The sequence below is a fragment of the Dendrobates tinctorius genome, unplaced genomic scaffold (genome assembly GCF_039654945.1).
Source record: "Dendrobates tinctorius isolate UK_male_01 unplaced genomic scaffold, ASM3965494v1 ptg000155l, whole genome shotgun sequence".
NCBI classification, from domain to species: Eukaryota; Metazoa; Chordata; class Amphibia; order Anura; family Dendrobatidae; genus Dendrobates; species Dendrobates tinctorius.
In genome coordinates this window covers 11825475-11844195 of record NW_027361822.1, presented here as the reverse complement: position 1 = coordinate 11844195, position 18721 = coordinate 11825475, and the positions used below count along the sequence as shown (strand labels likewise).

Genomic DNA, 18721 nt, shown 5'->3' with positions numbered 1-18721 from the left:
TACATCAGCACAATTTTGGAAGCAAAATTTTATTTTCTTAGGAAGTTATAAGGGTTAAAAGTTGACCAGTGATTTCTCATTTTTTCCAACAAAATTTGCAAAAGCATTTTCTTAGGGACCACCTCACATTTGAAGTCAGTTTCAGGGGTCTATATGATAGCAGATACCCAAAAGTGACAACATTCTATAAACTGCACCCCTCAAGCTGATCAAAACCATATTAAAGAAGTTTATTAACCCTTCAGGTGTTTCACAGCAGCAGAAGCAACATGGAAGGTAAAAATGAACATTTAACTTTTTAGTCCCGAAAATGATCTTTTAGCAACAATTGTTTTTATTTTCCCAAGGGTAAAAGGAGAAAGTGGACCCCAAAAGTTGTTGTCCAATTTGACCTGAGTACGCTGAAACCTCATATGTGGGAGGGGGAACTACTGTTTGGGCGCATGGCTGGGCTCGGAAGGGAAGGAATGCCATTTGACTTTTTGAATGGAAAATTAGCTCCAATCGTTAGCGGACACCATGTCACGTTTGGAGAGCCCCTGTGTGCCTAAACTTTGGAGCTCCCCCATAAGTGACTCCATTTTGGAAACTAGACCCCCCCCCAAGGAACTTATCTAGATGCATAGTGAGCACTTTTAACCCACAAGTGCTTCACACAAGTTTATAACGCAGAGCCGTGAAAATAAAAAAATTTTTTTTTTTTTCCTCCAAAAATTTTTAGCCCTCAATTTTTTATTTTCCCAATGGTAACAGGAGAAATTGAACCCTAAAAGTTGTTGTCCAGTTTGTCCTGAGTACGCTGGTACCCCATATGTGGCGGGGAACCACTGTTTGGGCTCGGAAGGGAAGTAGTGACATTTTGAAATGCAGACTTTGATGGAATGGTCTGTGGGCATCATGTTACGTTTGCAGAGGCCCTGATGTGCCTAAACAGTAGAAACCCCCCACAAGTGACTCCATTTTGGAAACTAGACCCCCAAGGAACTTATCTACATGTTTGGTGAGCACTTTGAACCCCCAAGTGCTTCACAGAAGTTTATAACGCAGAGTCGTGAAAATAAAAAATCATTTTTTTCCTCAAAAAAAATTATTTTTTTTTTAGCCGGCAATTTTTTATTTTCCCACTGTTTGGGCACACGTCGGGGCTCGGAAGGGAAGTAGTGACGTTTTGAAATTAAGATAATATAGCCAAAATTCAGTTATACTTTACAGCATAGTGCTGTGTATATCCCTAAATCCTCCTTCACAACACTTAAAGGGAACCTGTCGCCTCATTTTGCCGCTATAAGATGCAGTCACTGCCTTTCAGGGCTTATCTACAGCATTCTGTAATGCTGTAGATAAGCCCCCGATCTAACCTGAAAGATAAGAAAAACAAGTTTTATTATACTCACCAGGGGAAAGGCGGTCCGGTCCGATGGTTATCGCAGGTCTGGGTTCGGCGCCTCCTGTTATGAGTTCATTTTCTCCTTCACCTCTGATGTCTGATGAACTCCCTCTGCTGGTGAAAGGAGGTAGTGAAATTGATCTGGATGGGAAGAACCTGTCATCTGAACAGGTGGAGTGTGATTGGACATCCGGAATTTCTGAGTGGATATAAGGCAGCCAAAGCCCTGTAGGGTTGCTGGTGATCCTTTCTGCTCTGAGCTCTGGCATCCAGTTTAGTTCCTGTCTACTAAAAGCTAAGTTTTTGCTCTGCTATTTTTCCATGAGATTTTGTCTGTTTACTTAGTGTTTGTATTCAGCCTGCCCTGGTTGGGACGGGCTGAACTCCATTTTTGTCTCTGATCAGTTGATCTCTTTGCTCTGTCTTCAGAATATACCTGAGTGCTGATATAGTGATTTTGAAGTCTAGTGACTTCAGGGCCTTTTTTATCAGACGTGTTGGACATTATTTTTTGGCAGGGTTTTTTGCGTGATTGCAGCCAGCATCTTTTCTGTCCTTTCCTATCTAGTTAGTTGGGCCCCATCATTTGCTCAGCCTGTCTTTCTGTCTGTGTTTGTGTTTTCACCTGTTTTTCACCGGCACTTCATGTTGGGGGCTGTCTATTGCTTTGGGGTCTGCTCTGGGGCAGTTTAGATTTCCCCTTTCTTTCTTTAGGCTTATTTAGCTCTCCGGCTGTGACGAGGGGTCTAGGGCACCATAGGAACCCCCCACGGCTACTGTTAGTTGTGGTGAATAGGATCAGGGGTCTGCAATCCGCTAGCTACCAACCTCTCCGGTTTTCTGGACTTAGCTTGTGTTTTTGTTTGTTCCTGCTCCGGTGACTCATTCATAACAGACTCACCAGCCATACCGCAGATTCTAGGGTACTCAATAGCAGGAGATAATTATAGAAAAAAAAAAGTGTCAGAATTTTTTTTTTTTTTTTTTTGTGTATATTTTTTCCTCTATTTCTCTGAGGCCGTAGGGGGAATTTTTTCTCAATGGAGATTAAGCAATTGTCTGATCGTGTGGAGCAGCTCACTGCTGAAGTGTGGGGAATTTCCGCCTATCTTGCTCATTCACATGCTGCTGAACAAAAGATCCCTACTCCTGATGTGTTTTTTGGGGATCGGTCTAAATTTTTGAATTTTAAGAATAATTGTAAATTATTTTTTGCCTTGAAGCCTAACTCATCGGGGAGCTCCGCGCAGCAGGTTAAAATTGTCATCTCTTTGCTGCGCGGCAATTCCCAGGATTGGGCATTTTCTTTAAAACCTGATGATCCTATTCTAACTAATGTGAACGCATTCTTTCAAGCCTTGGGGTTGTTGTATGATGAACCTAATGCTATTGATCAGGCTGAAAAGGCCCTGTTGGTATTGAGCCAGGGTCGGGATTCTGCAGAGTTGTACTGTCAAAACTTCCGAAAGTGGGCGGTCCTTACTACCTGGAATGATGGTGCCTTGGCAGCTCTCTTTCGGAAGGGTTTGTCAGAAACCGTAAAAGATACTATGGTGGGATTTCCTGTTCCCTCTGGTCTTGACGATTCTATGTCATTAGCCATTCAGGTTGATCGGCGTTTGCGTGAACGCAAAACTGCACGAGAGATGTTGCCACCTGTTGAACAAATGTCTGAACCTATGCAATGTGATAGTTTTGTCTAGGGCGCAACGTAAGGAGTTTAGAAGGCGTAATAAGCTGTGTTTTTTTTTTGTGGAGATGCCTCTCATGTTATTTCTGTCTGCCCTAAACGAGAGAAACGTTTTACACACACATTTGCTGTGGGTGGTGTTCAACCTAAGTTTCTTCTGGCAATTACTCTGATCTGCTCCCTGTCCATATTTTCCGCTAAGGCTTTTGTGGATTCGAGAGCAGCTCTGAACCTGATGGACTTGGATTTTGCTGAACGTTGTGGGTTTCCTATGACACCTCTGCGGACGCCTATCCCTTTGAGGGGGATTGATGCTACTCCTTTGGCGAAGAATAAACCTCAGTTTTGGACCCAGGTGGTAATGCGGGTCGCCCCAGACCATCAAGAAAATTGCAGATTTTTGGTGTTGCATAATTTGCATGATACCATTGTTCTGGGGTTTCCTTGGTTGCAAATCCATAATCCAGTTTTGGATTGGAAATCTTTGTCTGTGGTGAGTTGGGGTTGTCGGTGTGCCCTTAGTGACGCTCCTGTTTTCTCCACCTCTCCCCAGTCGCATGATGTTCCTGACTATTTGGCTGATTTTTATGATGTATTTAGTGAGAATGAGTCTGCGTCTTTGCCTCCTCATAGGAGTTATGACTGTGCAATTGAGCTGATCCCTGGGTGTAAATTTCCCAAGGGTCGACTTTTCAATTTATCTGTACCCGAGCACGAGGCTATGCGATCCTATATTAAGGAGTCGTTGGAGAAGGGTCATATTAAACCATCCTCTTCACCCTTAGGTGCTGGGTTTTTTTTCGTGGCCAAGAAAGATGGTTCATTAAGGCCTTGTATTGACTATCGTTCCCTCAACAAAATTACTGTTAAATATCAGTATCCGTTACCCCTGATTTCTGATCTATTCTCCAGAATTGAAGGTGCTTGCTGGTTTACCAAGCTTGACCTCAGGGGGCATATAATCTTATCCGCATTAAGCATGGGGATGAATGGAAGACGGCGTTTAATACTCTGGAGGGACATTTTGAGTACCTGGTGATGCCTTTTGCCCCTTCTGTCTTCCAGTTCTTCATGAATGATATTTTCCGAGACTTTGCGGATAAATTTTTGATCATCTATCTGGATGATATTTTGATCTTTTCCAGGGATTGGGACTCTCATGTGGAACATGATCGGACTGTGTTCTGGATTTTGAGGGAGAATTCCCTGTATGTCAAGGGATCGAAATGCCTTTTTGGGGTACAGAGGATTTTATTTTTGGGATTTATTTTGTCTCCGTCAACTATTGAAATGGACCCGGCCAAGGTACAGGCCATTTATGATTGGGTTCAGCCCACTTCTTTGAAGGCCCTCCAGAAGTTTTTGGGATCTGCTAATTTTTATCGTAAATTTATAGCTAATTTTTCTGGTATTGCCAAACCATTGATTAAGAATGGTGCTGATGTGCTGAATTGGTCTCCGGAGGCTGTTTCTTCCTTTCAGGAGCTGAAGCGAAGGTTCACTTCTACTCCGGTCTTGCGGCAACCTGATGTCTCACTCCCGTTTCAGGTAGAGGTGGACGCTTCTGAGATTGGTGCAGGAGCTGTTTTGTCCCAAAAAAGATCCTGTAACATCTGAAATGAATCCCTGTGCTTTCTTTTCCCGAAAGTTCTCCCCATCCGAACGTAACTATGATGTGGGGAATTGGGAACTGTTAGCCATGAAATGGGCATTTGAGGAGTGGAGACATTGGTTGGAGAGAGCTAAACATCAAGTCGTGGTCCTTACTGACCACAAGAATTTGATTTACCTGGATTTGGCCAAAGGCTTGAATCCTAGACAGGCTAGGTGGGCCTTGTTTTTCACACGTTTTGATTTTGTGGTCTCTTTTCTTCCGGGCACTAAGAATGTCAAGGCAGACGCCCTCTCTAGGAGTTTCTTTGCTGATTCTCCTATTGTGACCAAGCCTGCTACCATCTTAGGTGAGGGGGTAGTTCTTTCTGCCATCTCGCCCGATTTGAGACGTGCTCTGGAAGAGTTTCAGGAGGACAAACCTAAGCGTTGTCCCATTGGAAAATTGTATGTTTCTGACCAGTGGAGGAAGAGATTAATGTCTGAAGTTCATTGCTCCGCATTGGCTGGTCATCCAGGTATTTTTGGTACTAGAGATTTGGTGAGTCGGTCTTTTTCGGGCCCGCCTTGTCTCGTGATGTCAGGAATTTTGTGCAGTCCTGTGGGACTTGCTCCCGGTCTAAACCTTGTTCTCGCTCTAGTGGGGTGTTGATGCTGGTGCCCAGGAGGCCATGGACCCATATTTCAATGGATTTTATCTCTGATATGCCTGTCTCTCAGAGAATGACTGACTGTTATTTGGGTGATTTGTGATAGATTCTCTAAGATGGTCCATCTTGTACCACTCCCTAAGTTGCCATCTTCCTCAGAGTTGGTGCCCTTGTTTTTGCAACAGGTGGTTCGCTTGCACGGGATTCCTGATAACATTGTGTCTGACAGAGGAGTTCAGTTTGTTTCTAGATTTTGGAGGACTTTCTGTTCCAAGGTGGGAATTCAGTTGTCCTTCTCCTCTGCGTTTCACCCTCAGACCAATGGGCAGACGGAGAGAACAAACCAGACTTTGGAGTCGTATTTGAGATGTTTTATTTCTGCTGATCAGGATGATTGGGTTTCATTTTTGCCCTTGGCTGAATTTGCTTTAAATAATAGAGCTAGTTCTGCCACTTTGATGTCACCTTTTTTTTGTAACTTTGGGTTTCATCCTCGATTCTCTTCAGGGCAGGTGGTGTCTTCTGCCTGCCCAGGTGTTGACACTGTGGTGGAGAGAATGCACCAGATCTGGGACCAAGTGGTGGATAAGTTGTCTCTCTCCCAGGAAAAGGCCCAGCGGTTTTCCAACCGGCATAGGACCATTGGTCCCCGGTTTAAGGTGGGTGATATGGTTTGGTTGTCATCAAAGAATATCTCTATGAAGGTGGCTTCTCCAAAGTTTAAACCTAGATTTATTGGATCTTACAAGATTTTGGAGATTCTTAATCCAGTCTCGTTTCGATTGGCTCTTCCTGTTACATTCAAGATCCATAACGTGTTTCATAAGTCTCTGTTAAAGAGGTTTGTTGAGCCAGTAGTTCCTGTGGTGGCACCTCCTGACCCTGTATTGGTTGAAGGTAATGTGGAATATGAGGTTGAGAAGATACTGGACTCTCGTCTGGCTAGACGGAGACTCCAGTATTTGGTTAAATGGAAGGGTTATGGCCAGGAGGATAATTCTTGGGTCTCTGCATCCGATATTCATGCCGAAAGATTGGTTCGTGCTTTTCATTGGGCCCATCCTGATCGCCCTGGTGGCGTGGATGAGGGTTCGGTCACCCCTCCTCAAGGGGGAGGTACTGTTATGAGTTCATTTTCTCCTTCACCTCTGATGTCTGATGAACTCCCTCTGCTGGTGAAAGTAGGTAGTGAAATTGATCTGGATGGGAAGAACCTGTCATCTGAACAGGTGGAGTGTGATTGGACATCCGGGATTTCTGAGTGGATATAAGGCAGCCGACGCCCTGTAGGGTTGCTGGTGATCCTTTCTGCTCTGAGCTCTGGCATCCAGTTTAGTTCCTGTCTACTAAAAGCTAAGTTTTTGCTCTGCTATTTTTCCATGAGATTTTGTCTGTTTACTTAGTGTTTGTGTTCAGCCTGCCCTGGTTGGGACGGGCTGAACTCCATTTTTGTCTCTGATCAGTTGATCTCTTTGCTCTGTCTTCAGAATATACCTGAGTGCTGATATAGTGATTTTGAAGTCTAGTGACTTCAGGGCCTTTTCTATCAGACGTGTTGGACATTATTTTTTGGCAGGGTTTTTTGCATGATTGCAGCCAGCATCTTTCTGTCCTTTCCTATCTAGTTAGTTGGGCCCCATCATTTGCTCAGCCTGTCTTTCTGTCTGTGTTTGTGTTTTCATCTGTTTTTCACCGACAATACATGTTGGGGGCTGTCTATTGCTTTGGGGTCTGCTCTGGGGCAGTTTAGATTTCCCCTTTCTTTCTTTAGGCTTATTTAGCTCTCCGGCTGTGACGAGGGGTCTAGGGCACCGTAGGAACCCCCCACGGCTACTGTTAGTTGTGGTGAATAGGATCAGGGGTCTGCAATCCGCTAGCTACCAACCTCTCCGGTTTTCTGGATTTAGCTTGTGTTTTTGTTTGTTCCTCCTCCGGTGACTCATTCAACAGCCTCCCATCTTCATGCGATGTCGTCATCCTGCTTACTTCGTGTCGCGCCCCTGCGCAAGCATACTGATCTGCCCTGTTGAGGCATCGGGAAAGTTCAGAGAGGCTCAGCGCCTGCGCACTGCAGTACTTTGCTCTGCCCTCAACAGGGCAGAGAAGTACGCCTGCACAGAAGTGCGATGCCAGGAAGTAACAAGGCAAGCGGGAAGGGCGGCGTCGCAAGAAGATGGGAGGCGCCGGACCCGGACCTGCGACACCCACCGGACCGCCCCCAAGGTGAGTATAATAAAACTTGTTTTTCTTATCTTTCATGTTAGATCGGGGGCTTAGCTACAGCATTACAGAATGCTGTATATAAACCCTGAAAGGCAGTGGCCGCATCTTATAGCGGCAAAACGAAGTGACAAGTTCCCTTTAACTCGCTAATGTCTTCATTTGTGTGGGGTAGGTCTTGACCCAGATTTTTTTTTTTTTTTTTTTTTTACTACATAGCAGGCCAGCTAAAGGCACTAAGTAGTTGGATGCCAGGTTCTCAACTGCCAAATTCGGAGAGTCACTTGGCGGAAGTGAGAGGCACTCTCTGTCTAAGTGGATTTTTGGAGTTTGATAAACATGAGATTCCCAACATGTTGCGTATGAAGATAGTGCTATTAGGCTGGAGACAGTACAGATGAGTGTCAAATTTACTCATATTTTAGCTGTCATGTCTCTATGCAGAACCCTTACTTTCCATCCCTGTTATGTCACCCATCCTCTCAATTTTGGAGCACTCAAAATGTCCTTTTATTTGGCGACCTTTTATAACTGGAGTACCGTATAAACTCGAGTATAAGCCGACCTGAGTATAAGCCGAGGCATCTAATTTTGCCACGAAAAACTGGGAAAACCTTTTGACTCATGTATAAGCCAGAAATGCATTGTCACCTCATCCCTATCTATGTATGCATGGCTCTTCATCCCTATCTTTGTATGCATGGCTCCTCATCCCTGTCTTGGTATGCATGTGTCCTCATCCCTATCCTTGTATGCATGGCCCCCCATGAGAAAAGTATTAAAACAAAAACCCTCCTACTTACCTTCCCTGCACGCGCCCTTACAGCATCTTGTTGTTCTGGCTTCCAGCAGCTCCTGCGGTTGAGCGATCACGTTTCTTCGCTCATTAAGGTAATGAATATTCACCTCTCACCCCTCACCGGGGACACGAGATCGCCCAGCCGCAGGAGCTACTGTAAGCCGGAACAACAAGTTGCTGCGAGGGCGCGCATGACGGTAAGTAGGAATTTTTTTTTATTTTTTTTTACAGCTGCTGGAAGCCGGCAGCTGTAACTGTGCACGCGCTACAAGAGAAAAGAATGTTCCTTGCCAGTACAGTGAATATTCATTTCTCTTTAGCAGCCGGCACAGTTAACAGCCGCAGCTGCCGGCTCCTGTCCCGTGACCCGCTGCTTTGCCGCTCCCCCTCCCCCCGCCGGCTTCCGGGACAATGACTCGTGTATAAGCCGAGGGGGGCGTTTTCGGCACAAAAAAATGTGCTGAAAAACTCGGCTTATGCACGAGTATATACGGTATACTGTGATCTTTTGTTCAGTTGAGAACATTGTAGATACCTTCAATTAAGGTCCGCTTTCTGATCATAATTGCACAATATGCAGCAGTAACCTTATCTTCCATCTTTTTGATAGGTAATCTTAAATCTCAAGTCCCACAAGGTTTCATATCAGTCCTATACACACATGCTATCAATAAGTATTGGTTCTACTTCACTGAAGGGGAAAGACAAGTGGAAACTGCTTATTGCCACTATTATTAAGGAGCTCTGGGGGGATGTCATAGAATCCCTCCTTTATGTCTCCCCTTCATTAAACAAGCAAATGTCTCAATTATACATTATTCACCAAGCCTTCCTAACCCTATCAAAATTATACTGAATGGGTAGATTACCCTCTTCAGAATGCTTATGGTGTCACACCTTAAACACAGATTTGTAGCACATGCTTTGGGCTTGTTCTCTCCTTCTGGCAAAGCATAGTCACCTTCCTATCTTACTTGATATCCATTCTCATTCCACTAGATCCTAAAATATGTTTGTTTGGACTACTAGTGGAGGAAATATGGAGTCATCATACCAGAATCTTTCTTGTAGAAACTTTACTTTCTGCCAGGAAATTGATAGCTACAAGATAGATTTGTAATTTTCCACCAACCTTAAGGGTCTGGGTTGATTCTATAAACACAGCAATCACATATGAGAAAACGGTGTATACAATAGAGGATGCCCTCAGACGTTTGATAGGTATCTGACATACAGAACTCATCGGCGCAAATGGTCTTTCACAATTGAGGTGTTATACTGTATATTACCAGTAAAAGGTTACATATTATAGTTTGGAGATGTTGGGACTCTTACAGTGGGCAGTTAGATTTGAACGGTTTAAACCCTGAGCTTGTATTTCAGGCTTGAATATAGAGTAAGATGTATATTGTTTATATGTCCGTTTCAGCACAAATCTGGTTTTAATTGACTTTCTAATGTGAAACTATGCAATGATCCGTGTACCTGAGCAAATATATATGGCTCGGAGACGAGCCATGACAGTTCTTGGAAAAAAAAAAAAAAAAAAAATATATATATATATATATATATATATATATATATATATATATATATATATATATGTGTGTATGTATATATATATATATATATATATATATATATTATTTTTTTTGAAAGCCATCTTGCAAAGGTTTTCTCTATTGCTTCAACAACGGTTTTGTGTGTTGAAGTTCTCTGTACTTCTCACATTTTGTTATATTCATAGTCTGGGGGGTTTGATGTATTCTAAAGGTCTTCTTTTGTTTCTTTCTTTCATCTAATATGTTCTCCATGTTATCTACTGTAATTGTTAGTAATAGTTACATGGGATCTTTATGATACTATCATCATCATCTTCCCGTTTAGGTCATTCCAAAAGTGGATCCCTTCAGTGGAGATCTTCTATATAAAAAATTTTTCCTGGTTGACTCATCACAAATATATATGGACAAGATGGCAGAGAGGATATTACACCTCACCCTAGAGATCCTCTTCCGGCTTACTGGAGAGGTGAGAGATTCTGATGACGTCACAATACATCATTCTTATCTATGGGAATAACAGATGGAGAGAACTGGAGAGGTGAGGACTCTGGAAATGTCTGTAGTGGGATTTATTAGTGTGTCTCCCCATAATCAGGATTACACCATAGTAAAGAAGACCTCTAGTGAGCGCTGTCAGGATGCTGTGTCTGAGGGATGGGGAAGACCCCAGAGCCCAATCACAGGGCCTCCACATCACCCCCTGATACATGAGACCATCAATCACCAGAATATCCAAGATCTCACCTACAAGATGATTGAGGTTCTAACTGGAGAGGTGACGCTGCTGGGAATGCTGGGACATTATACAGTTATGCTATGAAGAGATCGGAGGGATGACGGTATCTTTGTTTGTGTCAGGTTCCTATAGGGTGTCAGGATGTCACCGTCTATTTCTCCATGGAGGAGTGGGAGTATTTAGAAGAACACAAAGATCTGTACAAGGACGTCATGATGGAGGTTCCCCAGCCCCTCACATCACCAGGTAATAGACAGGACTAAATACACACGACCTATAATTATCTCTATGTAAAGAATGAATTCAGTCCCTGTATGTGTTTCCTCCAGTTCTATCCAGTAAGAGGACAACACCAGAGAGATGTCCCTGTCCTCTTCTTCCACAGGACTGTAGCCAAGAAAACACCAGTGTTCCTCAGGATCATCAGGTAGATGGAGAGAAGGTGTCATGAGATCTCCCCTATGATGTGTAGATGGCTGTGAAGGTCTTGTGCTCAGTCTTGTGTTATAATACTGGTGGATATGTTTTATACTTGTGTAATGAGAACGGTGGAGATGGCAGGATTACAGCTTATCATAGATGTGACTTCTCCATCTGTCTGTGACTTTTACAATACTTGTTTCAGGGAGAAGATCTGACCCATATTAGTACTACAGAGACATATGTGAGGGGTGATGAGCGGTGTAAAGAGGAGATTCCTACATATTACTACCCAGGTGAGTAGTAACCACTAAATGCAGAGAAGTCACAATTCTCCTCAGTCACTGGCTGTCACTGCTTTATCGGTGGTGTTGTCTGACCATATCACAATTAAAGATCACCATTCTGTCACTATACCACTACATGCTCCTCCACCCAAAACTGTCCTTATTAGTTTGAGCATTTATATAAGAAATTGTACTGGAGCCATCCATTGTTGAATCTGCAAGGCCAGACAATAATATTTCCAAGCAATACATTTTTTTTTTTTTTTCTGAAAAGGAGAAATGGTGAAAATTAAAAAACAAACAAAAAAAACCAAAAAAAAAAAACCCCAGTGCTTTCAGACCTCAAATAATGCAAAGAAAACAAGTTCATAATCATTTAGAAACAACAATACTAATGTTTTAACTCAGGAAGAGTTCAGAAATCAATATTTTGTGGAATAACCATGATTTTTAAAAACAGCTTTCATGCGTCTTTGCATGCTTGCCACCAGCCTTTCACACTGCTTCTGGCACAAAAATTTAAGCTGTTCTTTGTTTGATGGCTTGTGACTATCCATCATCCTCTTGATTACATTCCAGAGGTTTTCAATGAGGTTCAGGTCTGGAGAATGGACTGCCCATGACAGGGTTTTGATGTGGTGGTCTCTTAATTTTTGCCAGAGATGTATATGTATATACTAGATGGTGGCCCGATTCTAACGCATCGGGTATCCTAGAATATGGCCAGCGGGAGACAAAAAATTTAAAAAAAGGTTATTCTCACCTTCCAACGGCCCCCGATCTCCTCTCCACGCTCCCGGCATCTTCCGGTCCCAGTACTGCTTAGCGCGAAGGTCCGGAGATGATGTCATTCTCGCAAGAGCGCAATGTCATCAGCGGTCTTTCGCGCAAAGCATTACTGGGACCGGAATATGCTGGGCGCAGGTTTATGGTACCCAGGGCCTGGAGGAGAGTCTCCTCTCCTCCGGACCCTGGGTACCATCCGCACATTGAGCGATGCGCCGGTCATCTCCCGGCTGCGTCGCCGCTGACCTCCATGCGGCAGGAGATAGCGCTGCAGATCTCCCGACGGTAGGGGTGGCGTGCGTCGTTCGAATTCCGCGCCAATTTGCAGCCGGACTGCGTCTGTTGCTAATTGGTCGCGCCCAGCCAGGCGCGACCAAAGGGTGACGCAGGATTTACGTTACAGACAGAATTAAACGATTATATAGTAGATAATATATCTATGTATTGTAGTGTCAGTGTGTTAATATACTTACCTATCACTGTCTTCTCTTGTGTCCAGCACCGCTCCGCTCCTCTTTAGTCACATGACGGTGATTTACACCCCCCCAGATCACACGGCGGTCTATGTGTGAGCCAGAAGTCTCTTTTACAATGTGAGGATATGAGGCCTCGTACTTACCCTCCATAGATTTACATTGTAAAAGCCACTTCTAAGTCACGAAGAGCGCAGCTTGATCTGGAGATCCTGCAGAGCAGTGGCATCACTGAGAAGAACAGCACTGGATCCTGGAGAGTGCAGCAGGAGGTGAGTATATTAAAGGGGTTGTCCGGGCTTTTCACATAATCTCATCGTCCAGAATACAGTATGATTCTTCATGTGGACGGGGAGGGCCTGTAGCTATGGAGGGTGGGGTTGTTGCTATAGAGGGCATGTTTGGAGTAGAGTAGGAGGTTACGACTAGTTCTCATTTCAATGCCATAACACCCCCCCCCCCCCCCCGTTGGACGTTTTGTTCAGAATATCTAGAAAACCGTGCAAACTATTGACAGAAAGTCAGCGCCCATACTTCTCATGAACCAGTACCAGGCTCTCACGCAGGAAAACGATGAAGAAATACATCAGGGTAAGACTTTGCCCACAACCAGCAACTTTGTACGCCTTCAGAGTCCTCCTGGATGGAGAGAGAAAAATGTTGTGAAGAAGAAACGGAGAGTGGTGGTCATGGGGGATTCCCTGTTGAGAGGAATAGAGGCCGCTATCTGCAGACCGGATATAACTTCAAGAGAAATGTGCTGTCTTCCAGGTCCAAAAATTAAAGATGTGTCTGACAGGATATCAGGACTCTTCAGACCTACAGATGACTACCCATTCCTGCTACTACATGTGGGGACAAATGACACTGCAAGAAACGACCTGGAAACCATCTGCAGAGACTTTGAAGACTTAGGCAAGAAAGTGAAAGAACTGGGAGCGCAGGTGGTCTTCTCTTCCATACTCCCAGTGGATGGCCATGGAACAAGGAGGTGGAATAAGATTCTGCAGGTGAACAACTGGCTACGTCGATGGTGCCGTCAGCAACGATTTGGATTTATGGATCACGGAGTGAATTACCTTTACGATGGACTACTTGCTAGAGATGGGGTGCACCTTACGAAGACTGGAAAACATGTATTTGGAAGTTGCCTTGCTACACTTGTAAGGAGAGCTTTAAACTAGAACAACATGGGAAGGGAAGCAAAAGACCAGAAAAAGCCATACACCTGACAAATGCTATTGAGAACTCTGCTATTAGAAGTGGAAAGGAAGAACAAAGACAAAAGAATTGATAAAAATATTGGAGAAAGAGAAACCAATCACAAACTAAAATGTTTCTATACTAATGCACAAAGCATGGGCAACAAACAAGGAGAATTGGAACTACTAACACAGGAAAAGAAATATGATGCCATTGGAATCACTGAAAGTTGGTGGGACGATACACATGATTGGAATACAAGACTAGAAGGATACAACTTATTTGCAAGAAACAGACTTGATAAACGAGGAGGAGGTGTCGCATTGTATGTTAAAACGCGTATATCTGCACAGAGATTGAAGCTTCAGAGACTGGGAGTTCTGTGGAAACTGTTTGGGTAAGAATACAAGGACAGAACAATGGAAAGGACACCATTGTAGGCATTTACTACAGGCCGCCTGTGCAAGCTGAAGATATGGATGAACTCTTTATGCATCAAATGGCCAAGTTCTCCAAAAAATATGACATAGTTGTCATGGGAGATTTCAACTATCCAGACATTTGTTGGGAATCTCTCTCAGGCAAAACTAACAGGTCAAGGAAATTCTTATCCTCTCTTGCTGACAACTTTATCTTCCAAAAGGTAGGGGAGAAAACAAGGGGAACTGCTACCTTGGATCTAATCCTTATAAACAGGGAGGAAATGGTTTAGGAGGTAAAAGTGGCTGGGACCCTAGGAGGTAGCGACCATGCTATTTTAGAATTTTGGATAACTAGAGGAGGAAGACCTGTGAAGACTCAGACGTCAAGGTTAGATTTCAGAAAGGCAGATTTTAAGGGATTCAGAAAGAGAATTGGAGGGATCAATGGCTGGATATCCTTAAAGACAAAAATGTCCAGGAAGGATGGGAAATCTTGAAAAATGAAATTCTCAAAGCACAATTGTTAACAATTCTGAAAAGGGGGAAGAATAGGAAGCATTTAAGGAAGCCAGGATGGATGAACACAGAACTTAAGCACATGCTAAAAAGGATGAAAAAAATGTTTATAAAATGGAAAGAGGGAGGCATATCTAAAGAAGAATATAATGCTGTCTGCAGAACCTGCAGGGCACAAATCATATTATCTAAAGCTGACAATGAATTGAGGCTTGCAAGAGATGTCAAAAGCAATAATAAAGGATTTTGGGGATATGTCAAAAGTAAAAGAAAAGTCAAAGATGCTATAGGATTTTTACAGGATGAAAATGATGAAATGGTAAGACAGGATGTTGAGAAGGCCGAACATTTAAATTCCTATTTTGCATCTGTTTTCTCTCAGAAAGGAAATGTAACATCAACTGTTCTTCACTGTCCTATTAAGGGAATAGAAGAATCCAGGATATCTATAAACAGAAAGATAGCGAGGAAACACTTAGCTAACCTAAATGAATTCAAGTCTCCAGGTCCAGATGAATTACACCCCAGAGTACTGAAGGAGATAGCAGAAGAAATTTTTGAACCCCTCTCCGTAATCTTTGAAAATTCTTGGAGAACAGGAGAAGTCCCAGAAGAATGGAGAAGAGCAAATGTTGTTCCTATCTTCAAAAAGGGGAAGAAGGTGGACCCAGGCAACTATAGGCCGGTGAGTCTGACTTCTATACCAGGAAAGATCTTTGAACAAATTATTAAACAATATGTATGTCAGTACCTGGATAAGAATGAAGTGATTAAACAGAGTCAGCATCGGTTTGTAACTAATAAGTCATGTCAGACTAACTTAATTTCCTTCTATGACGGAATCACTGATTGGGTGGATCAAGGAAATGCTGTAGATATAGTATATCTTGACTTCAGCAAAGCATTTGACAAAGTATCTCATGCAATCCTTATTGAAAAAATGACTAAGTATGGAATGGACAAGGCAACTGTTAGGTGGATTCATAACTGGCTTAGTGATCAGACACAAAGAGTGGTCGTAAATGGCTGCACATCCAGTTGGAAGAATGTCTCAAGTGGGGTACCACAGGGCTCTGTCCTGGGCCCTGTATTGTTCAACATCTTTATCAACGATTTAGATGAAGGAATTGAGGGTAAACTGATTAAATTTGCTGATGACACAAAGCTAGGGGGGATAGCTAATACTAGAGAAGAGAGCGAGGATTCAAAAAGATATAAATAAACTGGAGAAGTGGGCAGCAACTAACAGAATGATTTTTAACAGGGAAAAATGCAAAGTACTACATCTGGGCAATAAAAATGAAAAAAGCATATACAGAATGGGAGGAATAGGCCTAAGCAACAGCACATGTGAAAAATACTTGGGTATACTAATAGATCACAGACTGAATATGAGTCAACAGTGTGATGCAGCAGCAAAAAAGGCAAATGCAATTCTAGGATGTATTAACAGAAGCATACAGTCTAGATCACATGAAGTCATTATTTCCCTCTACTCCTCTTTGGTCAGACCTCATCTGCAATATTGTGTCCAGTTTTGGGCACCACATTTTAAAAAAGACATCAACAAACTGGAGCAAGTTCAGAAAAGAGCAACCAGAATGGTGACCGGTCTGCAAACCCTGTCTTATGAGGAAAGATTGCAGGATTTGGGAATGTTTAGTTTGCAAAAGAGAAGACTGAGAGGAGACTTAATAGCTGTCTACAAATATCTAAAGGGCTGTCACATTGTAGAAGGATCAACTTTATTCTCATTTGCACAAGGAAAGACTAGAAGCAATGGGATGAAACTGAATGGGAGGAGACACAGATTAGATATTGGAAAAAACTTTTTGACAGAGTGATCAATGAGTGGAACAAGCTGCCATGAGAAGTGGTGAGTTCTCCTTCAATGGAAGTCTTCAAACATAGGCTGGACAGACATCTGACTGGGATGATTTAGCGAATCCTGCTTTGAGCAGGGGGTTGGACCAGATGGCCCAGGAGGTCCCTTCCAACTCTACGATTCTATACTTATTGTCATAATTCTGCAGCCCAGATATGTACTGAGATTATGTGAAAAGCCCGGACAAACCCTTTAACATACTGGCGGTTCATACTCATCTATGTTTAACTCGGATGACTGCAATTCAATAAAAAAATCGGATTGCACAATGAGTAATGTTATTCACTGATTCACTGTTCATCTGCATTTTTTTTTTTCAGCTTGAATCAGACTGAGCACAAAATTGCAGCATGCTGCAAGTGCTGCATATATCAAACGAGACTCTCCAATGCAAGTGGCATAGAACACAGTAAATGATTGTAGAATAATAGTTGTAAAGAAAAAAAACGCTTTATATACGCATGCCATACAGATGCTATGTGAGAAAAATCGCATTGTACTAGCATGACACTCATCCTATTTTTCTGGAACAACATCAAAGCAATTTTATTAACGCAGATGAGTGCGATCCCTGACACTACACTATATACTCAGATTTAGGGAAGTATAGTTAAAGGGAATCTGTCACCCCCCCCCTTCCCCTGGGACGTATAAGACCTATTAATATGGGCATACAGGTAATAGAAATGTTACATTCGTTATACCTGTATTTCTCATATTAATAGTCTTGTGGCTGCGAAATGTTATAATATTTCTCCTTCGCCTGATTGGGGGACACAGGTACTGTGGGTGTATGCTACTGCCGCCTGGAGGCTGACACTAAGTGAAAAAAAGGTTAGCTCCTCCTCCGCCGTATACACCCTTGCCCTGATTGCGGGCGGAAACCAGTTCATGCTTAGTATCCGTTGGAGGCACACGTCTGTTTTTCTTTCCCAGACTTTATTTTTTTTTTCACCTTCCATGAAGATGAGACAGGGGCAACAGATCCTATTGAAAGGGTCCGATTTCCTCAAACCAACAACGGGCGAGCACGTGCGAGTGTCGCCTCCACGTATCCTATCCTGCAACGTGGGACATGATGCCGGACTTAGCCTTGACCACCCCTAGGCATTGAAACCATGGGCTGTACAGAGGCGCAAGCATAGTCCGTGCGGCCCCCACTGCTCCACCAATGCTAGACTGCGGTGCTGCAAGGCGGCGGATGGTCCCTCTCTTCACCCCTTGAAGGGGTTAGATGGAGCTAGGGTGCCTGCACCGTCCTATATGTGGCCCCCCTCCCCTCTACCTGAGCTAGGAAGCTGAAGCATCGTCACGGAGGGGATGGCCTGGGAGGGCTCCTGCAGCAGCGTCCACAGGGCTGGAGCCCTTAGCCTTGTCTTGTCGGGCGAAGGTAGTCACCCCCGTTGCTCATGGCGGCGTGTCCTGGCATCCGGCCACGTATCTTCGGCTGGCGGTTAATGGCGTCCCCCCCCCTCGCGGGCAGACGCTGAAAATCCAGCCCGTGGCTTCGGCCGGGTGCTGGGCCACGGACGGAAGTCCCGCCTCCCTTCGCGTTACTTCCGGCGGCCCGCCCCCGGTGGCCTGGGCGGGCGCCGAAGAAATTGAGCTCCCGGCTTCGGACCAGCGCTAGGCCTCAACCGGAAGTACCGTCCAGAATGCCTCTTCTTCCGACAGCCCGCCCGTAGCTGAGGCGCGTGCTTTTTTTGAGTGGAACAAGGCCCGACACTTCCAGGACACGTGGGAGGCACAGGACTGGGGTAAGTGCTGCACCCCAACCCGACAGGCCACGTTACGGGAAGACGAGGAGTGTTCCTCCCCCCCAGCAGGCTGCAGTACTGATGCCTGGCAGATACAGGATCTCCGGAAAAGCGAAGACGCACACGTCCCTACATGCTGCTTGCATCTCTTGTCGAGCCGCTTACCTGCGGGCACAGAGCAAGCGATTATGCGAAGCCTGCGATTCCAAACGCGCCCAGGAGCCCTCCCCTGCGACCGAGCCCAGTGTTCCAAAATGGGCCTTATCACTGTCACAGTCTATGGCGTCACTTAAGAGAGCAATCGAGTCCCTTCG

At 44.1% G+C, this 18721-nt stretch overlaps 1 protein-coding gene across 1 annotated transcript in view; it reads left to right on the top strand.

Annotated features, from left to right (window-relative positions):
* Nucleotides 1-18721, top strand: part of LOC141051007 (uncharacterized) — an 850460-nt gene that overhangs the window by 653349 nt on the left and 178390 nt on the right. The window contains 1 exon segment of the mRNA XM_073547783.1: nucleotides 10245-10388. Within this exon segment, the coding sequence (XP_073403884.1) occupies nucleotides 10245-10388 (144 nt within the window).